At 41.7% G+C, this 27,018-nt stretch overlaps 1 protein-coding gene across 1 annotated transcript in view; it reads right to left on the bottom strand.

Annotated features, from left to right (window-relative positions):
- The window catches only part of NADSYN1 (NAD synthetase 1), a 63,900-nt gene that overhangs the window by 18,786 nt on the left and 18,096 nt on the right, over positions 1-27,018 (bottom strand). The window contains exons 7-18 of the mRNA XM_073626425.1: positions 22,278-22,366; positions 21,274-21,391; positions 20,614-20,745; positions 19,370-19,444; positions 17,931-18,055; positions 15,742-15,790; positions 12,645-12,747; positions 12,362-12,530; positions 8,967-9,102; positions 5,433-5,539; positions 3,467-3,598; positions 2,893-2,962 (exon numbers count right to left, since the gene is read on the bottom strand). Of these exons, the coding sequence (XP_073482526.1) occupies positions 2,893-2,962; positions 3,467-3,598; positions 5,433-5,539; positions 8,967-9,102; positions 12,362-12,530; positions 12,645-12,747; positions 15,742-15,790; positions 17,931-18,055; positions 19,370-19,444; positions 20,614-20,745; positions 21,274-21,391; positions 22,278-22,366 (1,305 nt within the window). The remainder of the gene's footprint in view (positions 1-2,892; positions 2,963-3,466; positions 3,599-5,432; positions 5,540-8,966; positions 9,103-12,361; positions 12,531-12,644; positions 12,748-15,741; positions 15,791-17,930; positions 18,056-19,369; positions 19,445-20,613; positions 20,746-21,273; positions 21,392-22,277; positions 22,367-27,018) is intronic.

Below are 27,018 nucleotides of genomic sequence, written 5' to 3'. Positions count from 1 at the left end.
GCTCTCCTCCTTTGCACTTCACTGGAAAAATCCGGGAATACTGCAATCTGGCTGTTCCCGATCTGTATATTTCCTCTCTCCCGGGTGAGTTTAAGGATTTTGTCTCTGTCCCGATAATTTAGAAATTTGGCGATGAATGTGCAGGAAGGCGCTCCGGGTGGTGGTGGCCACGCAGGGATGCGGTGCGCTCTCTCCACCGCAAACATTACTGAAAAGGCTTCCCTGCCTTATGTTTTGAGCAGGAGCGTTTCTAGGTAGGTTGCTGGGTCTGCGCCTTCCTCTTTCTCTGGCAGTCCTATGAAGCGGAGGTTGCAACGTCTGAGGCGGTTCTCCATGTCATCTTGATGGGCATGGAGTTGCTGTATCTGTCTCTGCATCTCCTCTGTAGTATGTCTCATGGGGTGCAGGGCATCCTCCGCTTTGCTGATTCTGGTTTCAGCCTCTGTGACCCTGTCTTTCAGTTTTGAGAAGTCCTGTCTTATCAGGGATATATCAATTTTCACTTCGTCTATCTTTGCAGTCAGGGTACCTTGTAGGGCGGCTATAGCGTCCAGAACTTTGGCGGTGTCTGACGCCTGAGGAGCGGGGCCCGTGCACGCGTTGGCTCCATTTTCCTGTTGCATGTCTTTTTCCTGGCGGCGATATTGAGCGAGCTTGTCTGCCGTCCCAGTGTTCCGTCTCGGTGGGGACATAGTCTGCCACGATCCCGGGATAAAAGGGGAAGCCCGTGGGATGGGGCACTCCGGTGTAGCGTTCCGCAGGATCTCTTTTTAGGATTTTGTGTGCAGGGAGCTCTCTCTTTCCAGGTCTCACTCCAACACATGCCAGGTCTCCCCCCCGGTGCTGCACTTTTTGAGGATATCCTGGGGTCCAGGCTCGTGTGGATCAGTCTTTTGGGGGAGCCAGGCAGGCCAGGAGGACTATCAGGGCCGTTTCTGGGTGTAGCAATATGGCCGCCGCTCTGAGGGCCAGGCCGGAACCGCGGGCCGTCCCACAGGCTGGTACAGGGTGCAGAGGCTTAGCGCTGGGGGCCACAGGCAATCCGGGGGCCGATGCAGGCAAGGATCAGTCTCGGGGGGGCCCAGTGTGTCCGTGGGATGGATCGGAGCCACCGCCGGGTGGAGCAAAATGGCCGCCGCTCTAGGCGCTAGGCCGAAGCCGGGGACTTTCCTAGATGCAAGCCCCAGAGCGGAACGATCCGGTTTTCGCGGCCTCGGGCAGCGTTCCAGGCGATCTAGCAGCACCAAAAGCCTTGCAGGCAACGGGGTAACTCTGTATGTTTTCTTGGCAGGATTGTTAGGATAAAGGCAGGATGGCTGTTATAGGAGTTTGGGCAGAGGAGCTCTCTCTACAAGCGTCCTACTCCATAGCTCCTCCGACTCTCCTCCTCATTGGCTGAGACAGCAGCAGGGCGCCATTGGCTCCCGCTGTGGTCAAAGTCAGTCAGCCAATGAGAAGAGAAAGGGGGCGGGGCCGGGGGACCGTGTCTGAATGGACACAGGGAGCTGTGGCCCGGCTGCCCTGATAGCAAGCTGCTTGCTGTGGGGGCACTCAGCAGGGAGGGAGGGGCCAAGAGCACCGAAGAGGGACCCAAGAAGAGGAGGATTGGGGCTGCTCTGTGCAAAACCTTTTCACAGAGCAGGCAAGTATAACATAAAATGTTTTTTTTTTTTAAGTTAAAAATAACAAACGAGAGACTTGAGTATCACATTCAAATTAATAGGCTGAAAATTGCACCCAACACACCTGTGTCTCTCCAGTGTGAACCGGAGTAAATGCTGTTCACTTTGCTGATAATACTGGTGTTCACTTTAAGTACCCAATCACGTATGAGGGAGATTACTAATTAAATGATAAAATGAAAGCGTTTGTTAACCCGCAAAAAATTAAAATAAAGATCCTATTCCCTTAAAGAATGTTATACAGCACAGTGCTTGTGCCTTTTAATGTGGACCTCCATATCACCTGAAATACTTGGCTGATCCTGCCTGGCTATGCCCTCCCCCTGTAAACTGACCACGATAATCATGGCTGCTGTGCCCTGACACCGCGGTCAGTTTGCATGATTCCGTCATCCGCAGCCTGCTATCTGTCTCCTGTGTTCCTTCTCCCCCCTCCTCCCCTCTTTGCCTGTCTCTGCTCCTACCAGTGCCCATCCCCGCTGCTCTAATATCAGCTATTAAATACTCCCATACGTTCTGTACCATTATAAAAATTGTCCCTGTGCCTGTGTTCTGCAAAAAATCTGCCCGATTGAACCTATATGAGCACGGCTCCAGGCACTCAGCTGATTGACAGCCCCCTCTCTCTCTCCTCTTCCTCCCTCCTCCTCGGCTGATGTCAGTGGGAGGGCTCGGCCCCGCCCAGCCCACTGCAGCTGTGAGCCAGAGAGAAAAGAGAGAGCCGACAGTCAGCATAGGTGCAATCGGGCAGATTTTTTACAGAACACAGGGACAGTTATTATAATGGTACAGAGAGAATAGGAGCATTTAGTAGAAGTGGGTTAACAACCACTTTAATTTTTGTTGTTAATAATGATTTTACAACCCTAAATTAAAAAAGATATCAAGCATCATTATAAAAAGGAAATTTGGGGTGCCACTCCATACAATCATTCTTCAACTCCTGTGACCCTTACTCAAGGGTGCAGGTGGCTAAGGAGCCCCTCCATCGACTCTGTAGCATACACTGGAGAGGGAGAAACACCATTGCACACCAACCCGGCCCGAAAGGTAAATCAAGGTCGATTCACCTTTTGGGCCAGGTTGGTGTACGGTGGTGTTTCTCCCTCTCCAGTGCAATCATTATAAAAAAAAAAAAAATTGAATGAAATGTAACTATAGACCAGGACAAGGAAAGGACTGCATAATAAGAGACCATTGACTGCCCTACCTCATCGGTCTGCGATACGTGTCCATCTGTGAGCGGCTCCAGTTCTGCTGTTGGTGGGGCAGACAGTATACTGGAATATAAAACACATGAAGAATACAGGGTGAGATTAGGCATAAAGATTACACATTTTATTTTTAAAACCAGGAATATATTTAGAAAGAAAATCAGGAAATAGGGCTCAGGACCCCATTCAGGGAGTAAGGAGTGCTAGAATGATAATCACATTTTTTTTTGCAGTTTACCGCTATGCTGCAAAGTGCGATTTTATCTCCAGCTATTTAGTGCTATTCTGATTACACACACAGCTAAATAGTCAGCGGAAAGGACTCAAGCCCCTTCCTGTCTCTGGTTCTTACCTCCAGCTGTTGTGGAACTACAAGTCCCATGAGGCATTGCAAGGCTGAACAGTTACAAGCATGAAAGGCATGATGGGACTTGTAGTTCCACAACAGCTGGAGGGCCACAGGTTAAGGACCCTTGATGACAGACAGTCCACAATACCAGATTTGAGTGGACTATCCTTTTAAATGTCTGCCGCCACATTTGTTCAGCTGCAAGTTTAATATTCACTCACCTTGTCAGTGCGCTGAGCTGAAATGTATCGATAGCATAGCTGATGAATCTTCTCAGATCTGTTTTACTGATCCCACCAATAGGGTTTATGTCAGCACTGGAGCAGTCGTACTTTGTCAGGTATCCTCGAAGGCTTTAATAAAAACAGTATAAAAATGATACCAACTGGAACTCAATATTTGTAAATCATTTTAAGGGTCTTCAACATCCACCAGGGGGCGAGAAGTGCTGTGAAGGTTTTTAAAAATTACTGTACACATCTCTCAAGCATTCACACAGCCAACATTAAAAAAAACAAAAAAAAAAAAAACACAGTAATCTGCCTCAAAGGTTTGCTTCCTATGATTGCCAGTGCCATCTAGTGGCTATAATGCAGCCGTTTTATGATTGCGGTATTTCAGGAAAATACAACACTATAGGCACTAGATGGCACTGACAAACCTAGAAAATAAACTTGTTAGACATGTTAGGAGAAATATTTTATGTTAAGAGCATTATTCGTGAGGGTTGTACGAATGCTTGAGACATTCACACAGCAAATTTTTAAAAATAGTTGCCATAAAACCTGAAAACACTGTTAGTTTTAAAAGGGTAAACAAACCTCAAATCTACTTTTCAGCATCTCGGGCATCATGTCTTAAAGGGGAACCTTCACCTCACCCCCCCTTTGTATGGTTTCTTAGGTTGCCTTCAAAATACATACTCACACGAGTCCAGCGTTGTCCTGCTGTAACCCTCCAATCCTTCGCTGCACACTGGGCCCACATCTGCCATCTTCTTTACTTACCATCATGTGTCAAGCTGTCTCTCCCAGGTTCTTGCAGCAGGTTCTTGGCCCCCTGGTGACACACCCGCATGCAAGGCGTGTTCTGGATTGCTGAAAAGCCTTCTGGGAGGCATAACGTGAGTATCCCTGACATCCCTGGACATTATTCTGGTTTAGACAAAGAAGGCTGAAGCACAGACTGTGATCACCCCCAAAAAAGATAACACCCCCCCCCCCCTTTCAAGAAATTGCAGATAACAATTTTTTTTGGGGGGGGGTTGGGGTTGTGTAATACTGTTTAAAAAAGAAGGAAGGAGGTAAGGTCCACTTTAGGAGCTGAGTTTTTTTTAATCTGTTGCAACATTTTTTTCCTGGAGATCCTGCCAATAACATCCTGTTGCAAGCTGGCAGTGCTAGGCCACAGCCTTACAATTAGCGGCAGCGTTGTCAGCCTGCCTTCAGTTGCCAGATGCATGCACAAATCCGATTTGGGAGGAAAGGGCTTTTATTTTTTTTGGATGGACTTGTGTCTTCTTTTCAACTAGATTAACTGTGTAACTATGTTGCTGGACGTACTCCAGCCAGGAAATGAGGTGGGCTTTATCTGACTTACTGCAGCTTCTAATGCACACCTTGAGAAGCTTGCAGGGTGAAGTGAAATCAGAGCAAGTCATTTCCATACAGAAGAAAACCCTGTACAACACTCCCTGGTGATTCTGCCAAGAAGCTCTTTGTTCAGACACTTCCTGTTACGGGCTGACAACTGTCTCCAAATTGTATCTCTGCGTTGTCAAGCTGCCACTTGCTTCATTGACTGAGACTGCAAACAGCAATGCTGATACATAACATGGTCCACCATTATCCACCGAGCAATGGGGCAAGTGCATGTTACAGAAAGTGGCTGAAAGAATCTGGAGGAGATCAGCAGCACCAAGGTGCAAAGGAAAAAAAATTAGTAAAAAAAGAAAGCAATTGTTTATGTATTTTATACACAGTGATTTAGCAAACGAAATGTCTTCCAGTTAGGGTTTATATCTACCTTAAATTATTTTAGCAATTAATTATAAAGTAACATCCAGATCTATAATTAAACTTCTTGATTTCACAATCCCCTTTTTACAGTATATTGTTCTAAAAATGTGTCAGACCTCATAGTCTACATTTATTGTCACTGGTTTAATATATAAATGATTGATATAACCTTTCATCCACATTAGCTGATCCAAGAACCAGAAGTCCTCCTGGTAAGCCACGTGTCCAGAGGCTGAGTTGAGCAAACAAGTATGCAATCACCATCCTTAATCGGGCCTGTAGATACAAGTGACATGCAAATATCCTTTAGAGTGGACCTAGCATCCAATATATCTTTTCATAATAAACACATGAATGCTCAGTAATGTATCAGTGTAATACTTCCAGGTGTTCCAGATTTCAGATCAAAGCACTCCTCCGGACATTTAGCGCTTCAGAAAGACAGCACCATCTTTGCTCAGGCATAAGTCAGGGGCACCATCTACTGCCTGGATTGAAGTGCTGTCTCAGAGATGACACAATCATGTAAAACCTGGTGCCTGTGCAGTTCTTAACAGCATTAACAAATGTCCAACAAAAATTAGCCTGTGACTTGATTAGCTACATTGGAGGTCCAATAGACCAATCCATAGCAACTACAGTATATACGCTCTCTAGTTCATATTGTTTCAAACATAATAATATAATTTTTCAATCAGACTCCACACCTATGCTCTGGCACCAATACCCTTGCCACAGCCATGCACCGTATGGCATTATCTTCTTGATTAACCCATTCAAGAAGCATTGTTACATCCATTACCAGGGGTCACCAAATTTTTTAAGCAAAGGGTCAGTTCACTTTAGACTTTAGGGTCGGCTTTGGTCATTGGGAGTAGAAAATGCCCTGGCATCACAGCGAGAGGACAATGCCGCAAGCTTGGTGATCAGTGGGAGGACAAAGATTATATAGTGCCTGTGGTCAGTAGGAGGAGGAATAGTGCCCCATTATTGGTATTAGTAGGAGGAATAGTGCCCAACACTGCTGTCAGTAGGAGGAATAGTGTCCCATCTTTTGTGTCAGTGGGAGGAATGGTGGTCTATCATTTATATCAGCAGCAGGCTTTATGCCACATCATTGGTGTCTGTGGAAGAAATAATGCCACATTATTGATGTCAGTGAGAGGAATGGTGTCCCATCATTGGTGTCAGTGGGAGAAATTGTGTTCCAAATTTTGTGTCAGTGGGAAGAACCATTTATATCAGCGGCAGGAATTATGCCTCATCATTGGTGTCAGTGAGAGGAATGGTGGCCCATTGTTGGTGTCATGTGGAGTAATAGTGCCCAATCATTGGTGTCAGTGGGAGGAATGGTGGCCCATTGTTGGTGTCAGTTGGAGTAATAGTGCCCAATCATTGGTGTCAGTGGGAGGAATAGTGCCCAACCATTGGTGTTAGTGGGAAGAATAGTGCCTCGTATCAGTAGGAAGAATAATGCCCCATGAGCAGGATAAAGGCAAGCAAAGCAGCATCCAGCCTGCGGGACCCAGTTTGGAGACCACTGTCCTATACAATCCTTAATGTATGACTAGTAATGCTGCTGTCATTGATTCTCCTAATTCTGAATGTTAAATAAAAAGAAAAAAGTAGTAGAACAAAAACAATAACATATAAAATATGTTTTGGGTGGACTGATTAGATTGGCTTATAGGATGCTCAGGGTGGCTTTAGTTACCATGAAGAAGTGCCAGTAAAAGGTGTGCAAGTGGTTGGGTGTATAAAAGCCACAGATGGTTATGGTGACACTGTGCAGTTTTTATGATGCCTAAAGCTGTCAATACCCAAAATTCACATTTCTGTGATAAGTTAGTTGCACAGATCTCTTTTTCTGGAACTCAATCCTCACCACTGCAGCTTGCTCTTTGCATTTAGGGCCTTTATAACTATAGCAATATTCCATGAAGATGGCAGGGGATACATATGGTACATTTTTCACCAGAAGAAATTTACGTTTATAAAGGAAACATTTACAGAAAAGCCGAGCCCTCTATACAGTCAGGTCCATAAATATTGGGATATCGACACAATTCTAATCTTTTTGGCTCTATACACCACCACAATGGATTTGAAATGAAACAAACAAGATGTGCTTTAACTGCAGACTTTCAGCTTTAATTTGAGGGCATTTACCTCCAAATCAGGTGAACAGTGTAGGAATTACAACAGTTTGTATATGTGCCTCACACTTTTTAAAGGGACCAAAAGTAATGGGACAATTGGCTGCTCAGCTGTTCCATGGCCAGGTGTGTTTTATTCCCTCATTATCCCATTTACAAGGAGCAGAAAAAAGGTCCAGAGTTCATTTCAAGTGTGCTATTTGCATTTGGAATTGGTTGCTGTCAACTCTCAATATGAGATCCAAAGAGCTGACACTATCAGTGAAGCAAGCCATCATTAGGCTGAAAAAACAAAACAAACCCATCAGATAGATAGCAAAAACATTAGGTGTGGCCAAATCAACTGTTTGGAACATCCTTAAAAAGAAAGAACGCACCGGTGAGCTCAGCAACACCAAAAGGCCCGGAAGACCACGGAAAACAACTGTGGTGGATGACCGAAGAATTCATTACCTGGTGAAGAAAACACCCTTCACAACAGTTGGCCAGATCAAGAACACTCTCCAGGAGGTAGGTGTATGTGTGTCAAAGTCAACAATCAAGAGAAGACTTCACCAGAGTGAATACAGAGCCTCAAAAAACAGGAAGGCCAGATTAGAGTTTACCAAACAACATCTAAAAAAGCCTTCACAGTTCTGGAACAACATCCTATGGACAGATGAGACCAAGATCAACTTGTACCAGAGTGATGGGAAGAGAAGAGTATGGAGAAGGAAAGGAACTGCTCATGATCCAAAGCATACCAACTCATCAGTGAAGCATGGTGGTGGTAGTGTCATGGCGTGGGCATGTATGGCTGCCAATGGAACTGGTTCTCTTGTATTTATTGTTGATGTAACTGCTGACAAAAGCAGCAGGATGAATTCTGATGTGTTTCGGACAATATTATCTGCTCATATTCAGCAAAATGCTTCAGAACTCTTTGGACGGCGTTTCACAGTGCAGATGGACAATGATCCGAAGCATACTGCGAAAGCAACCAAAGAGTTTTTTAAGGGAAAGAAGTGGAAAGTTATGCAATGGCCAAGTCAATCACCTGACCTGAATCCGATTGAGCATGCATTTTACTTGCTGAAGACAAAACTGAAGGGAAAATGCCCCAAGAACAAACAGGAACTGAAGATAGTTGCAGTAGAGGCCTGGCAGAGCATCACCAGGGATGAAACCCAGCATCTGGTGATGTCTATGCGTTCCAGACTTCAGGCTGTAATTGACTGCAAAGGATTTGCAACCAAGTATTATATATATATATATAAAAAAAGTGAAAGTTTGATGGATGATTGTTAATCTGTCCCATTACTTTTAGTCCCTTAAAAAGCGGGAGGCACATATACAAACTGTTGTAATTCCTACACCGTTCACCTGATTTGGATGTAAATACCCTCAAATTAAAGCTGAAAGTCTGCAGTTAAAGCACATCTTGTTTGTTTCATTTCAAATCCATTGTGGTGGTGTATAGAGCCAAAAAGATTAGAATTGTGTCGATGTCCCAATATTTATGGACCTGACTATATATGCTTTATCTTTTATGAATGCAATGAAATTACCTGGACATTCTGAAGTGCCAAATTCTCCTGTCCACTTCCACCATGAACACGAAACTGGGGGACTTTACCGGTCACAGAAGTAAAAATGCCAATAACAGCCTTCACAGCTGTGTCAATGGTTGGGGTCAGGTGATAACTGAAATACATAATATTGAATATAGCTGAAGAGCATCTCTAGGTGTTTTTGGATAGATAGGGAAAGGGTTGGACTCCTCATTGGGAGTGTTCACACCTCTAAGTAATGCTGGCCATTGGCACTGAGAAAGAAAGGGATAGGAAATCCAACATTTTCAAACTGACCCCAGAATGAGAGGTAAGGGTATATTTTACAATGGTAACAACTGTCTAAGAATGGAATTCCCACTTTAAGAGATTTCTTCAAATTGCCTGTTGCATCTCTGCGACACGAACCAAAAAGGTAAATTTACCCAAGGGTACACAGACAGCATAAAAATAACCAGGCAGTGGTTTTAATCCCTGTTCACTCTATCCAAAAAAACATTTGAACATTTTTCCTTTGTCATATTTCATTGTTACTTCGTATTTGGATGGAAAAGCAAAAATCTCTCCATTTATATCATCTAATATATTTTATCAATATCTACGTATATCTATATCATCTATATCTATGCAATCAATATCATCTATAGCTATATGATCTATATCATCTATATCAGGGGCCAACTTAAAGAGGTGGAGACCTACCTGAACAACATGGGAGAAGTCAAAGATCACCGGGCAGAGTGTTGCCTCCTCAAACCTGATTTAAACCCCTAATTGCCTTACTACTGTGTCGCAATCGCGTGTATTGCACAGCAATCATGGGTTTAAATCAAGTAGCGAGGAGGCAACATATCGCCTCCTCACCACTTGTCAAATACACTTGGATCGCTTTTCAGAGGAGCAGCAGTGCCTTTGGCACTTGGGAATGAGCACTTAGTTGCAATTGGCAGTGGCACCCTTAGGGCTTGTTCAAACCCTACGGCTGAGTGGCGGTTCTGTGTGAAAGCAGCCCTATACTATTATTCCCAGTGTATTGCTTCACACTGACCTGAAGATCTCTTCTTTCTGCTGTTGGCACCGCTAGCTGGGATAAGAGGTGGAGTGCAGTTGGTATCACTCCGCATGGGACAGGAGCACTACAGATGAAGGATCGGCTTATACGGCTCTTGCTCCCTACTATAGCTCCAACTTTACAAGTAGTCCCTCTGCATTACACTCTGTTTAATGCTCTGGAATTGTGGGTCAGCAAGCCCAGACCACAATCTACCAGTCATAGAATAAATAGAAAGAAGAGGGCGCACCAGCCTTGTGCATTAGCCCAAAGACATTTATTAGTAAAAATAAGATAAAAACTACTCACAAACATGTGGAGAATTATTGCTTGTAACAGCCACCTATTTGTGGCAATCAGTCCTGGAACCAACAGTCTCTGAATTGCAAGGAGGAGGATATCAGGACTGCTCTGCTGGCTGACGCTTTGCAAAGTACCTTCTTCTTCAGAGCCTAGCAGTGTTGGCTCCTTCGGCTTATTATATACACATGTACGTTCATTAGACACAACCCATGAGAGCCTCAGGCCCCCACCCACTAAAGGGGTGGTCCTACAAAGGGTTGGGACTACAGTGACAGGTAGAAAATTACACTTTGCCCACACTACATAGTATAACCATGATTGAAGCATTTAAAACATTGCCAGCAGTGTGGGTACTAAGCATATTGGGTAAGGATACTACATGCATAGACATATAACGATGGGTGTAGCGTAATGACCAATAGTCCATACCTTGGTATAGTGACGTACCAATCTATATCTATGTGTACTGCTGTTGTATATAGCTGGTAATGCAAAAGTGACATCTGTCTCATCGCTATGTGCCATGATCACAGCTGTCATGCTGGCGACTAGAATGCATGCTGTAGTGTTTGTGTTTCCGGGAGGTGCAACCGGATATGCGCTCAAGACGTAACCTCCTGCTCGCCTATCGCAGTGTAGAGATGAGGTCATCTTCAGAGCTTACCAGTCGCTATCTTTGTGTAGATATCCACTAGATGGCGGATACCCAATATGCTTAGTGCCCATGCTTCTGGCAATGTTTCAAATGCGTCAATCATGTGTCATTTTCTACCTATCATTGTAGTCCCACCCCTTCGTAGGACCACCCCTTTAGCAGGTGGGGGCCTGAGGCTCTCGTGGGATGTGTCTAATGAACGTACAGTACATGTGTATATAATAAGCTGAAGGAGCCATTACTGCTAGGCTCTGAGGAAGAAGGTACTCCTTCGAAATGCATCATCCAGTAGCGGTCCTGATGTCCTCCTCTTTGCTATCCGCAGACTGTTGGTTCCAGGACTGACTGACACAAATAGGTGGCTCTTACAAGCAATAATTCTCCATAAGTTTGTGAGTAGTTTTTATCTTGTTTTTATTAATAAATGTCCTTGGGATAATGCACAAGGCTGATGCGCCCTCTTCTATTTTTTCTATGACTATTAGGATATCCCCTGTCCTGGAGGGCAGCAAGGTCAGAGACACTATCGATTGAGTTATAGACCACCTGGACATCACACTAATGCGCAAAAGTGTTTGTTTGCTGTTATCGTAATCTACCAGTCACCTGTCCACAATCTACTGGTTGCTGACCCCCCATCTGTATCTATGAAATCAATATCATCTATAGCTATAAAATCAATATCCTTATCGAAAACATCTATATCAATGTAATCAATATCTATATAACCTATATCTACAGTATAGCATCTATATAAATGTATATCTCATCTATAGCTATATAAATCAATATCTACAGTATATCATTTATATCATTCATAATATATACACATATAGATATTGATTGTATATATATATATATATCTATATATCATCCATATCTACGTATATCTACATCATATCTGGGTAAATCTATATCATCCATATTTACATCTACAGTCTATTGATCTATCAAATACAAACATAAAACAGATATCCTCTATCCCATAGATTGAGAGAGCTCTTGATCAAATTTGAATCTGCTACATCAATCTCTGGAATTTTTTAACTTACCTTCTGATTACAGTACTTACAAAAATATCTGTGTGTGCCAGGGGACTGTTCATAATACAGATCAATTGAAAAACTGTTTCCAAAAGCAATGTTTTTGACTGATCGATCACAATTTAGGTTTACCTCAATTGAATACACTTCCATGTGTGCCACATCTTCCTATATTTTAATTCATGATTAAGCAATTGTTTTTGCGATTGTTTGCACCTACTATATAATCGATAGGCACTTTGAGAAGCCACCTTTAAAAGGTGCTATATAAAATAAAGTTTATTATTATTAAATGTCTACGTGTATGGCCACCATTGTGTCTTTTGCCATTCTCAGGTACCTGCCTATTTGCTGTGACAGCATGCTGGCTCTTTCTCGAGTCTCAGCGGAGGAATTCTCAGTCGCCATGTAACAAGTGGTCAATAGACGGTTGCAGAGCTCATTGGGAGTCGTTGTCACGTAGGATTCATCGCCGACTATCTGACTTACATCACGCAGCACTTCTTCATCTAGAGAAAAATAAATGAAATACAAGTATTTTATGAATTATTTTGCAATATCTTACTTACCTTTACTAATAACATTGTATTTTATTAGTTGAAGGATTTGATAGGTGCACTTACTTCCCATATCCACAGCCTGGCATACGAGGCGGCACATAGAGTACACAATACAGGCTACAGCAGAGCTGTCCACCCCACCACTGAGAGGAAGAAGGAACCCTCCCTGAAAGAGCCATACAAAGATATTATTATTAGAGCTGTCCTTATATAAGGGGACTGAACAGTCATGACACAAAACAGGATATTAGACGCAGGTTGCTCCAGACTCATGGTCCTGGGGCCTCAGGCTCATAGGTAAAGCCTAACTCCATGCAAACCGTTAAATCATAGGTGTGCAAAGATTATTGCATTAGGGTGTGCACCCCAAAGCTCAAAACACATTCTTTCCTTTCTCTACAGCCTCAGCTGCACTGGAAAGTGAATGAATGGGAAGTGCTCTGTGCTAAGCAACTTCCGGTTCATTCACTAACTGAGTGTGTTCACTGTGTTCATTTAGAAATGGAGGGGGCTGGTAAAGGACATTGATTTGCCGCTTACCCCACTGTCATCCGGAAACATCCCTGCAGCAGCCGGGGGGGGGGGGGGGGGGGGGGAGAGGAGGGAAGCCAGCAGCACTGCGGTTGGGGGGGGGGGGGCGCAACACGAGGAGAGGCCCAGGCACTAGGGGGAATCGGCACCACAGTGAGTGATTTGGGTGTGCCCAAGCAAACCCCCTGTGCACACCTATGAGCTAAATACACCTTTGAACTACATATCTTGGAGCGGTCGGTTTACAAGTGATGAGCTCAAGCGCATTGCGATCCTAGTCTGAACCCACCTGAACAATCCTGCCAGGAAGCAGTCATCTGTCCATGATCAATCATAAAAAGCGGAGGCATTCCCCAACACTCTGCTGTATGTATACACGCCCCTTGTTTACATGTGGCTGAGGGGTAGGTAATGCCTTGGCTGCTTATGATTGGCCATAGACAGACAACCCCTTTCTGGCATAACTGCTCTAGTGGGTTCAGACTAGGATCCGAACATGCTTGAGCCCATCTTTACCATTTACTTTTTTGCTCACCCCAGTATCTTCATGCGCATCAGGAGTGGGAAAATGTACTTTTTTTTTGGTGGGTCATGGTAATAAATAAATATTCAGCGAATATAAAGAAGATTTTTCTTTTACTAATACTAAATAAAAAAATAAGGGACATTTTCCTGGCCCTACAAAGGATACAAACAACAAATAATGCACACATATGTGGCATCCTTATGAACATCAGAAGAAGGATTTTTCTTTGAGTGGGTTATGGTAATGGCATAACAATTATACTATTAAATGAATGTAAAAAAATAAATAAAAAATAAAATTTTTGGGGGCCATTTTACTTTTCATAATACATTGAAAATAAATAAATCAGTAGATATCTATTAACATTAACCTCCAAATAGAGGCCCAGTTGATCTTGCTAGAAAACAAGGTGTAATTCACCTGGGGTACCTCAAGCTTTTACATGACTAAAAAAGGGTCTAGAAATACTGGAAAAGGAAGCAATACGGTTATTCCTTATGGAGCTCAGTAAATACAAGGGGGTGATTTACTAAAGACAAAAAGACTGTGCACTTTGCAAGTGCAGTTGTCCCAAAGCTTAGTAAATCAACCCCATTAACTTCTATGTGTAGTGACCACAGAAACACAAACTGGCACATACCAGTGTGAGAACAGATCTGCAATATATGCCCTAAGAGCACACCTTACACCTTTGAACCAACAGCATTTGACCTTTTCATATACAGAACCTTCCGTACTTTGTTTCACAAAATGCTAAATTAACTTTAAACAGGGATTTTCACAGAGAAAAAAATAGTATAAAAGTATATTATAAATTCTTAGGTAAACTATTGTGGCTTTTGGACATTTTATTTGCATAAAGGTTAAATTTTCATAAACTGATGTTTTACATCTTTTACTATTTACATAAAATCTTGGATTTACAGTTGAATATTTAAAGCGGAACTTACCTGTATCCGAGCACCACAAAACTAAAATCACCATTTTATTTTTTTCTTAAGCAAACTCCCTTATCCATCCATGTACCTATACTTTTCTTTGTTGAAAAATCACTTAACAACCCCCCCCTCCCCCAGCATTTCTAGCCACAGCCATCTTGAGTAAGGGCAGATGATTCATGTAGTATTTACTTCCTGGAATCCATCTGCCCTTAGCTCAGGTATGCAGACAGGAGGGTCTGCTTAGCTGAGAAAACCCGTTCCCAAGGCTCACTGGATATATGACAAAATTTCGGCCTAAGCCAGAAACCAGGAAGCAACTGAAGAAATGTAAACAAAAAAAGTTTAATACAAATAAATATAATCTACCTTCCTATCTATTTACTAATTGCTAGCAGCATAAGGATAAAAACAAATAATGTTGATTAAGAGAGTTTAGTTCTGCTTTAAAGTTTTCCTGAAGCTTCATTTTTTCTACTAGGTTGAGTAAAGTAAAGAATATGGCCTTTAAAAAAAAAAAAAACTCTCCAGCACATAGTAAAAATAAAAACAAAAATAATGACTAGTTCTATATTAGGTATGCAACCTGACAGCATAAAAAAGTAAAAAAAAAATGTGAGGCTTCAATTTTTTAATACAGGGAGCACCCATCACACTGGTGTCATAGTGTTAATAGTGTTAAGTGGGGTTTGTAAAGGGAGCTCGGCAGACTTAAAAGACTTCCTTTTTGATTGAACATTTGCATGGAACCTTTGTTATCTGAGTTTATTGAATTATTTTGGATATAACAAGCAAGGGATAAAAAAAAACAAAAAAAAAAAATAAGAAAAAGAGAGCAGGGGGGTTATATAGAAGATTTTTCACGGGAAAAAATTTCCAGTATCTTAAACAAGGACAAATTCCATGTAGATTCATAGTAACACGATGTTGATTGCATTTCCTTTTTTTTCTTTTTTGTTAGCAAAACAGCTATGGATAGCAGGTAAACATGTAAAAAGAGAGTAGAGTGCCATCTGCTGGCTGGAAGTGATTATACAAAATATTCATATGCAATGTTTCCCATTTGCCTGACTTACATGATCATAAAAAAGTATATGCAAAACTATAAATCCTATTTAAACAATATACAGCATTTCATGGCATAAGCGAAAAAAAAAATGCTTACCTGTTTACTACGTCTTAAATAGTCCCAAAGCCAGCAGGCTGGTCCAAGCCTGGAAAGCAGTAAAAAAAAAAAAAAAAAAAAAGTTAGAGTTCAAAAGCGTACATAAAAAATGAATTCAAGTTTTACAACCATATACATAGTGCACAACGCTGAAGAGGACATCAAATATTATAAAAATTGTGCAAATGCATGAACATTAAAACATTGGGGTTGATTTACTAAAGGTAGAAAGTCTGTGCGCTACAAGTGCAGTTGCGCTAGATCTGAGGGGAAGCTCTGAAATGAGGGAATGCTCTCCTGATTTCTATCGCCCAATCATGTGTGAGCAAAAATGCAGTTTTTTTATTTTCATTGCACGTCACTCTCAGATCTAGAGCAACTGAACTTTCAGTGCACAAATTTTTTCCATTTAGTAAATCAACCCTATTGTGTCCATAGCAATCATCAGCCCTGAAATATAAAAGTGATCAGTGTGACAGTGTTTAGTTCCAATTACCTCCCCTGTGATCTACAATAGGAAATGTGTGAAGGCTCTTAGTTTGGGTATATCACGCAAACTCAGGACAAGTCCCCTATTAGGGTAGACTCACCAAATATAAATTATATTATAATCATAAGAGGTCATTAAGGCTTCATTAAGCACTTCCCCATCTGTAAGATTAGATACATACCCAGAACAGCTTCCACCCCTCCAGTACTCCCAATCAGAATCCAGATTACAAAAGGATTGGTATCAGTGATGCTAGCTTCACAGACTACATACAGCAATGTGCCCTACTTCTGTCCTTACTATTCTTACATAATCCAATAGCACCAACTACTTTAACCACTTGCCTACCAGGCCAATTCTGACATTTCTTTACTACATGTAAAAATCATAATTTTTTTGCTAGAAAATTACATGGAACCCCAAACATTATATATGTTTTTTTAGCAGAGACTCTAGAGAATAAAATAGCAGTTGTTGCAACTTTTTATCTCACACAGTATTTGCGCAGCAATTTTTCAAACGCATTTTTTTTGAAAAAAAAAAAAAAAAAAAAAAAAACACACACACCAGTAAAGCCCAATTTTTGTTGCATAATGTGAACGTTGATGTTATGGCGAGTAAACAGATACCTAACATGTCATGTTTCAAAATTGCACATGCTCATGGAATGGCGCCAAACTTGGGTACTTAAAAATCCCCATAGGCGATGCTTTAGATTTTTTTACTGGTTACATGTTTTGAGTTACAGAGCAGGTCTAGGGCTGGAATTATTGCTCTCACTCTAACATTCGCGGTGACACCTCAGATATGTGGTTTTAACACAAAAGTTTACTTATGTGGGCGCAACTTACGTATGTGTTCGTTTGTGTGAGTGAGCACACGGGGACAGGGGAGCTTTAAAAAAATGTTTTATTGTTAATTTTATTTTTCCAGTTTGACACTTTCTTTTTTCCATTTTTTTGATCACTTTTATTCCTATTACAAGAATAAGCATGACAGGTCTACTTTACAGTGAGATAAGGGGTCAATAAGTCCCCAGATCTCACCTCTAGGCTAGGAACCCTGAAAAAAAAAAAATGTAAAAAACGATCTCAGCTTCCCAGCCGAGGCAGCACCATTTTTTCAAATGCAGGGGCTGGGCGTGACGTTATACTATTGCACCCGGCCTCAAAATGATCATAGAGACAGAAATCTCTATCGTCAGCATCCTGCGCAAGACGTCCCCTCTTGCCGCCTGTAAGAACGATCAACCATAACGACTGCCTAGGATTTCATCAAGGATATGTCCTTTAATGGTAATCCCTAAAATGTTTGAAAACACTATGGTTGTTCTATCAAACCGACCCATCTTTGATGAAATTCTATGGGATAGATAAAATTCTTCACAAAATAGATAGGTTTAGTGCAAAGAGCAGCTTTATTTGAGATTTGATCCATCTATGGGCAGCCTGGTTGTACTCAAGTCGATCCATCAATCAACTTCAGTACAGCCAGCCTGTCAGATTTTTTTCATGCGATCACTGCAGGCAGCTATAGCCACCTTTTGTGTTTTGCTGGTAGGGAAGGGTCCCCGCCCCCCCTTCCACCCGTGGTGGAAGGAAAGAAAACTGCATGATCTATAGGCTGCTCTATAGAAGTCAGACAGATTCAATTTCATCAGTTTACAATAAGTAAAAGAATACATCTAATCATTTAATACCCGATTTCCTCCTCAGGGCTGTGGTACTTCCATTGGATTGGCTCAGATGTGGGAGTATATATATCATCAAATGAGGAGAGGGAAAAGTCCACATGTACTCTGTGAAAGGGGGTCACTCTGCTGGCCTGCACAAAACAATGATAGTGTTGAACTATGAACAATTTCATCATTAGAGATCAGGTCATACATTTTTCTATAAAGAACTCTTGACTGTTTCAAAAGTTTAACAAATGTTTAGACTGTTCCTTTAGCAAATGATAAATATAAATATCCAAAGATCAAATAAGGGGCTAAAGGAATAAAATGGAAAAGGAAAAAAATATTCAGTTATTAAAATATATAAATCAAAGATATTAATGCCATATTACCATGCCCACTGTCCAGTAACGCTTGTTCTATCACCAAGGGCTCCCACACTTTTGTTTCTACTCAAAACCAGCATACCCTTTTAAACAAATTTAGCTGTTCTCAGTTCTATTACTTTTCTAATGTGGATCTATGAGGAAAAAAAAAATAGCAGCACATGATGCAATCTGTCACTAGAAATAACCTGAGCAGCTTTTGTTTTTCTTATTCCCCCTTGTAACATAGCTTTATTACTTGTTAATTGATCCATTCATTTTCCACTTCTATTAACAGGATAACAATGCTATTTTCTCCGCAATTAAATCACACCAACAGTGTCACCCTATGGACAGGATAGTCTTAGCTCCAGTGCAGTGCAGAGTGACTTCTTACAGGATCTTGAGCACCCAGCTCTTCCTCTACAAAGGTTACACTTTTTTATTATGTTTTTTAAAATGCTATCTTGTTTTACCACTGTCTATGCATATTTTTAAAAAAAGGTAGTGAAGAGCTGTTATCTAAGCAGACCTTCCATTTGTGTGGATGGTCCACTTTAAATAGTGAAGCAAGGATGACAACGGCAATCTCAGAGCTTGCACCATCAAAAATAACTTGGCAACGGCAGCTCCAATATTTCTGTCCTAACAAGTTCCCCTAAAATTGTATGCCATTTGGGATCCAGCTGTAAAGTTGCGTGTGGAACAGTGGCTTAGGGGGTCCTTGGTTCCAATTGCAGCCAGGGACCTATCTGCACCTTCTCCCTTTGCCTGTGTGGGTTTTTCTCCCACACTCCAAAAACATGCTGGTAGGTTAATTGGCCCCAGTGTGTGTGTATAAATAAGCCATGCACATGTGCTATCAGATTCTACATGGCAGTCCCAGCTGAGCAATTGGGGAGGGTTGAGAAAAGACATGACAACCCTACCTTGTAAAAATTGGCCAAGTAAAGTCTATGAAAAAGTCTTTCATGGGACCTGTCCCATAGAATCACAAAGAGTCAGATACGAATGAACAGGTGTATGCATACATAAGGTTTTGGTGAGTGAATGAGTAGTTTTCTACTCAAAAGTGCTGCATGAGAATTAATTCCTTACCGATATACACCGGGAGGAGGTGTGGGCCCTGTAACTACGGACATCTTCCAAGTCTAATGTGGCAGTGAGGACCTCCTGTCAAAACAGAATGGGAAAATGAGCAGTTAAACCTATTTTTTTTTTTTCTTTTAGATAAACCGATGAACAAAAATAAGGTTAAATTGGCTTCTTTTTTTTGCAGACGGTAGTTTCAAAAGCTTGTTGCTATTACTGGCTTGTCTGCGTAAACTGAAGTGCCCGGTACCAAATTCAAAGCCCAACTGAATTTTTGAGGTAATGCTCTCTATAAATGCAGATTACAGGAAAGCTATGGGTTTGAAGCATTTACAAAAACACTACTAGCAAGAATAGCAAGAGAACTTATAGTCAAACTAAACCCATCAATTTTTTTTTTTACAGTTTCAAAACAGTTATATTCCAGGCATGCAAGAATGCCAACTGTCACATTGCTTGTGCTCTCAGCTAAACTGTGAAACAATCAAATTGCTGGAGTCATAACTGATCACATGTGCAGCACCATAAGGCCCCTTTTACACTGACGGACCGATGGGGTCCCACTGTCAGTTTTTCAGGTGGACCCAATTGGACCATCCATAGCTCTCTATAGAGCAGCGGATGTCACCATCTGATTTGATTCTATCTGCCAAAAACAGACGTTCTCCAACTGTCTGGCAGAACGGATGACAGTCAGATGGAAATGAACAGGCAGTCTGTTTCCATGCGACTGCATAGAGAATAGCGGTCTGTGACCCTGGCCGCTCTGCATAGTGGACATGGACCTGTCATCCACCTGTTCAGCGGGGGATCAGCTGAGATATCCCCCACTGAGCAGGTGAAAGCGCTTGACGAAGTCCGCTCCATCTGAAAGGGGCCGAACAGTTAAATATGAAAAAGAGGGAGGGAAAGAAAGGAAAGAAAGAAAAGAAAGAAAAAAAAAGGAAAAAAAGAACGGAAAGAAAGAATCATAGAAAAAAAAAAAAAAAAACATAAAGAAAGGATCATAGAAAAAAAAAGATGAGAGGGGAATAATAGAGAGCAAAAAACAACAGAGATGATACATAGAAAGCTATGATAGAAAGAGAAGAGAGAAATTTGGAGGGAACAGGAAGGGTCTATCTAGGAATAAACTAACTAGAGCAAATGATTTTTGTTACATCTGTCACCACTGCTGTTCTGACTGTAGCCACTTTGTTTCAGTTGATTATTCATCAATAGATGAGCAACTGGAAATTAAATGACCTTACCACATTTTGTAAAGAAAACTGAGCACCTTGGGCTACAATGTCTCCATTGATGGATATCATGGCACAGCCATCAAAATAGAGCCGGTCACTGTCACAGCCTCTGAGATTGGAGAGTAAGTAGATCCCACCATTCTGTAAATGAGAATACAGGTTGGAAAATTGGGTGGAAGGTTACAATAAAAAAAAAATAAAAAATTATATATATATATATATATATATATATATATATATATATTTACATATATATATATATATATATATATATATATATATATATTTACACGGCAAGCATATAGCAGTGCAAGAAGCAATGAGTTATGTGTCGGGGCTGTAACCCCAGAGTGCGGGTGTCGGGGCTGTAACCCCAGAGTGCGGGTGTCGGGGCTGTAACCCCACAGTGCGGGTGTCGGGGCTGTAACCCCACAGTGCGGGTGTCGGGGCTGTAACCCCGGGGTGTAGGGTTGTAACCCCAGAGTTCATCTTCTATCAATTTAGAAAACTCGGCACACAGAAACATAATATCTGATTGATTGGCATGAATTATGCACTTTGGTCATTGCCTTTTTTTTGTTTTAAATACCCCCTTAATATGTTAATACTTATTATAGAACTTCTAAAAACAGATACTCCACCTAGAGGTGAAATTCAAATAGAACATACTTTTGTGGTTGTAGATTTGACGAGATCGACGCGCAAGTAGGCTTTTCTCAGCTCATGATGACTTCCCGAAGCATTGGTAAATATCTCTACCCCGTCCAGGCCCATATCAATGTGAGGGCTGCAAGAAAGGCAAATAATTATTTAAGTATTATTCCTCCACATTTATACATCTGCCAGCATATTCTGCACTGCTTTATATTCGGCATGTTGCCCATTCATATCAATATCTGGTTACAGTTCAGCCAAACTATTAGTTTGTTATTGGCTTCTAGGAGTATTGGTGCACTTGATGGAAGCCATCCTAAGTAATGGAAGAGAATACAAATGTCAAGGTACTATTGTGCTTTACAATGTATTGCACTGCATGCAGTATACAAGTGATAAGAAAGAGATCAACTCCAGGCCAAAGACAATTTAACAGCTGACTGCATACTAAAGGTTTAAACTCTAAAACACAGTTTTCTGAATGGGTCATTATTTGTGAATAAGTCCTGAGATAAGGGAATGGCCAGTTATGTTTGAGCGTACAGACTGTTATGCTTTATGACCAGGCCTTGTTGATTGACAGTTTTACACTCCTCCAGCAGCCCAGACAGAATGTATATTATAATTTCTGAGCTCAGACAGTGGAAAATTAGGTTCTATTGGGGTCCTACAGCCTAACACTGGGCTGACACCTCTGATGTGACAGGGAAAAATTACAACTAAATAACAGCACACACATCCATCCCGTGACGTAGGCCTTCACTACTATATTACTGTAGGAGTTGAGATACAGGTTCTTACAAGAGACTTTTAGGCTGGGTTCACACTATAGAACGCAGCAGCTCACAGCAGGAGTTCAGTGCGTCTCCATTCACTGCATTAGGTCTTAATGTTTCCATATCTGAATCTCTATTTAAAGGGAAACTAAACTTTTAAATATGTAAGCTAAGCTGTGTACTATTAACACACTATATGGCACTAACACCTTTTTAATCTGTATTGTAGCCTCCCAATATTACCTATTTGGTGCCCACAACTCTTCACAGATTTCCGATCCTAGGCAGGTGTCTTTAGTTGCCAGAACTGCATCACCAAATGGTACTGTGTCCTATAGGGTAATCACACAACAGCACATAATAATAATAATAATAAATGAGAGTATATATATATATATACATACACACACACACACACACACACACACACACATACAATATATATTCATATATATTCTGAATTCATATATACTGAACCAAAACTGAACCAAAATAAATCCTGTATAATAATAAATAATATATTTTTGTGTTATAAAATATTTACCTGTGCCAAAGAAATGCAGCCCGACTAGTGCCATTAATGCAGCTTGACCTGTGCCATTAATGCAGCCTGACCTGTGCCATCGCTCGGGCTGCTCTGTCTTCTGTCTCAACAAGTGTCAGGCCCAGCCGAGAGATCGCCCGGCGCTCGCAGGGGCTTGGGATGTCTGTCCTCCGCTCTCCTGCCTTTCTTCTGGTACTAGCATGGCGGCGGCCGTGGGGGGCAGTGCCGGCAGTGGTGGGGTGCCTGGTGTATATTTGCTCCATAAGACAGAGACGTTTCCCCCCATATTTTTGGAGGAAAAAAGAGCGTCTTATGGTTTCCGAAAAATACGGTATATTATAATAAATATATATATAATTACACACACAGTATCTCACAAAAGTGAGTACACCCCTTACATTTTTGTAAATATTTTATTATATCTTTTCATGTGACAACACTGAAGAAATTACACTTTGCTACAATGTAAAGTAGTGAGTGTACAGCTTGTATAACAGTGTAAATCTGCTGTCCCCTCAAAATAACGCAACACACAGCCATTAATGTCTAAACCGCTGGCAACAAAAGTGAGTACACCCCTAAGTGAAAATGTCCAAATTGGGTCCAATAACCATTTTACATCCCCGGTGTCATGTGACTCGTTAGTGTTACAAGGTCTCAGGTGTGAATGGGGAGCAGGTGTGTTAAATTTGGTGTGATCGCTCTCACTCTCTCATACTGGTCACTGGAAGTTCAACATGGCACCTCATGGCAAAGAACTCTCTGATGATCTGAAAAAAAGAATTGTTGCTCTACAAAAAGATGGCAAAGGCTATAAGAAGATTGCCAAGACCCTGAAACTGAGCTGCAGCACGGTGGCCAAGACCATACAGCGTTTTAACAGGACAGGTTCCACTCAGAAAAGGCCTCGCCATGGTCGACCAAAGAAGTTGAGTTCACGTGCTCAGCGTCATATCCAGAGGTTGTCTTTGGGAAATGGGCGTATGAGTGCTGCCAGCATTGCTGCAGAGGTTGAAGGGGTTCAGACCATACACCGCACACTGCATCAAATGGCCTGCATGGCTGTCGTCCTAGAAGGAAGCCTCTTGAATGAATGAATGATTTGTAAAGCGCTGCAAATGCGAACTGAATCGCCTCAAGGCGCTGATGCGTTGTGTTGTCAAGCTTCACTAGAAGAGGTAGGTCTTGAGTTTTTTCCTGAAAGCCAGATGGTTTTCTTCCATGCGGATGCGAGTCGGAAGAGAGTAGCGGTATTTGGGAACGAGGAGGAGGTTTTGGCTAGATGATCGCAGATTGCGATTCGGTGTGTAATGTTTTATTCTCTCTTGGAGGTATTGAGGGGCGTTTCCATGTATGCATTTGTGGGTGAGGCAGAGCATCTTGAAAGTGATCCGATTCTTTACTGTTAGCCAGTGTAGGCTCCTCAGGGATGGGGAGATGGACTCCCAGGGTTTTTTCCTGTTATTAGTCTTGCCGCCGCGTTTTGAATGGCCTGTAGGCGCGTAAGCTGATATTGGGGTAATCCTAGGTAGAGTGAGTTTGCGTAATCGAGACGGGAATTAATGATTGTTCCAACTACTGCTGCTTTGTCATCTTCTGGGATGAAGGGGATGAGTCTGTGTAACTTGCGGAGGAGATGGTGCGATCCACTAACTACTGATCCTATTTGCGCATCCATTGTCATTTCTGGGTCCAAGATAATTCCAAGACTTTTTGCCTTGGTGCTCGGAGAAATGGTCTGTCTCTTCTAAAGATGATGCACAAGAAAGCCTGCAAACAGTTTGCTGAAGACAAGCAGACTAAGGACATGGATTACTGGAACCATGTCATGTGGTCTGATAAGACCAAGATAAAATTATTTGGTTCAGATAGTGTCAAGCGTGTGTGGTGGCAACCAGATGAGGAGTACAAAGCAAAGACAAGTGTGTCTTGCCTACAGTCAAGCATGGTGGTGGGAGTGTCATGGTCTGGGGCTAAAGGAGTGCTGCCGGCACTGGGGAGCTACAGTTCATTGAGGGAACCATAAATGCCAACATGTAATGCAATATACTGAAGCAGAGCATGAGCCCCTCCCTTCGGAGACTGGGCCGCAGGGCAGTATGCCAACATGATAATGACTCCAAACACACCTCCACGACAATCACTGCCCTTCTAAAGACGCTGAAGGTAAAAGGTGATAGACTGGCCAAGCATGTCTCCAGACCTAAACCCTATTGAGCATCTGTGGGGCATCCTCAAACAGAAGGTGGAGGAGCGCAAGGTCTCTAACATCCACCAGCTCCGTGATGTCGTCATGGAGGAGTGGAAGAGGACTCCAGTGGCAACCTGTGAAGCTCTGGTGAACTCCATGCCCAAAAGAATTAAGGCAGTACTGAAAAATAATGGTGGCCACACAAAATATTGACACTTTGGGCCCAATTTGGACATTTTCACTAAGGGGTGTACTCACTTTTGTTGCCAATGGTTTAGACATTAATGGCTGTGTGTTGAGTTATTCTGAGGGGACAGCAACACTGTTATACAAGCTGTACACTCACTACTACATTGTAGCAAAGTGTCATTTGTTCAGTGTAGTCACATGAAAAGATAACATTTGAGGGGTGTGCTCACTTTTGTGAGATACTGTGTATAAAAAAAAAAAAAGTTATATATATATATATATATATATATATATATATATATATATATATATATATATATATATATATATATATATATATATATATATATATATATATATATATATATATATATATGGCACAGACTACCAAATATTATACTCTGTCCACGAGTTGCTCTTTTGTCTCCATAATTTAAAGTAAATGTGAACCTTTAAAAAAAAAAACAAATAAAAGTCATGCTTACCTGCACTTCCCCCTTCTCGGGTCTCCCGCTGGCACTCCTGGTTCCTCCTCTTCTCGGTGTGCCAGCATAGGAAGCTGCCTTCTATTGTGGCACACCTGCAGGCTCAATCCTCAATCATTCATAGAAGAAGACAGTATGGCTTGGGCCTGCCCCCCACTCCCTTGTCACAGCATTTGATTGACAGCAACAGGAGCCAATGGCCCCCCTGATGCCTGGCACTCCCTCTAGATATGCTGCTCCTAGGCACAACACTGGATCGAGATTGGGCTCAGGTAAGTATAGAGGTAAGTATAAGGGGGGGGGATCCTGTTCACAGAAGGTTTTTACCTTATCACAGAGAATGCAGAAAATGCATTAAGGTTTAAAAAAAAAAAAAAAAAAAAAAAAAAAAAAAAAACACTTCTGCCTTTAGAACTACATTAATAAGCCCAGTAGGCAGTAGACTCTGGTCAGAGTATAATGTAGCCTTACTGTGCTACATTGTGTTCCCTTACTTAGTGTGTAGTTACCCACAGTATAGGAACCAGATATCAGCTCTCCCCAGTTTAAAACAATAAATATCATAATAGCTGTTTACGGATTGCCAGCTATAGGTTGCTGTCTTTTTCACAGCGTCCTTGTATATTGCACTTTTTACACTGAACAGTCATGTTCACACATGTCACTTTGGATGCTGCGAGGAAGAACAAGGGGTAAAAATGGCACAAAAATGACTTGGGTTGCAGCTGAGGATATGACTTTGCTGTAAAAGCCCTGAGCTGGTGATGAATGGTTTTGTTTATAAACAAAGTCATGTGATGTCAGTGCTGACATAAAGCTCAATTCACAAAGCGAACACACCAGGATAAAGATAATTATTTTTATGAAAGTAACAGTTATTTTTAGACCAATGAGATTTGCAAATGACAGTCAGATAACTAAAATATTGAGCCTTACCCTTGTGTTAAAGTATTGTGAATTAAGCCTATGTCAATCACATGGTTTTACTTTATTTTCTAATAAAGAAATAAAAAAGTATACTACCTAACTTCTTACCTCCATTGTAATATATATGTGCGGCAGGATCCACAGACAGCTGTGGTTTCTGTGCTGAGATCAAGCTCACAGTACAGAGACCAAGCTGTCATAGCCAACTTCTGATCATGTGACCACTGTGACAGCCAATTACAATTGTCACATGATCAGGCAGTCCTTCCTGCCCTTCCGGGCGAAAAGACCCTGTTAAAGGGAAGCTGGGGCTAGTCAGGAGGGGTTTTCTTGTAGAAGTTAAAAATATAACATAAGCCCAATTGTAACTTGTCTTTAAAAGGCACCTGTCAATGATAGAAATAGTGCTGCCATTGCTATGGTGTTGCTATCCTTTCATCCTGGCGTTACTATCTTGGAACCCAACAGTAGCGCAAACCATAGAAGTACAAAAAGGAGTGCTAGACCAAAATTACTATCTTGGGAGTCACTGACCCAACATGTAGCTGCCGAACCCAAAACCCCCGACCTGCATTCTGATTTAAAGTCAGTGATTGGATGGTATTGCAGCAAGGATCAGTATGACATTCTTGGTGCGTTTATCTTTAC

Source organism: Aquarana catesbeiana, linkage group LG04 (assembly GCF_042186555.1).
Source record: "Aquarana catesbeiana isolate 2022-GZ linkage group LG04, ASM4218655v1, whole genome shotgun sequence".
Lineage (NCBI taxonomy): Eukaryota > Metazoa > Chordata > Amphibia > Anura > Ranidae > Aquarana > Aquarana catesbeiana.
Note: the sequence above shows the minus strand (reverse complement) of the source record. Positions and strands in the feature narration are given on the sequence as shown.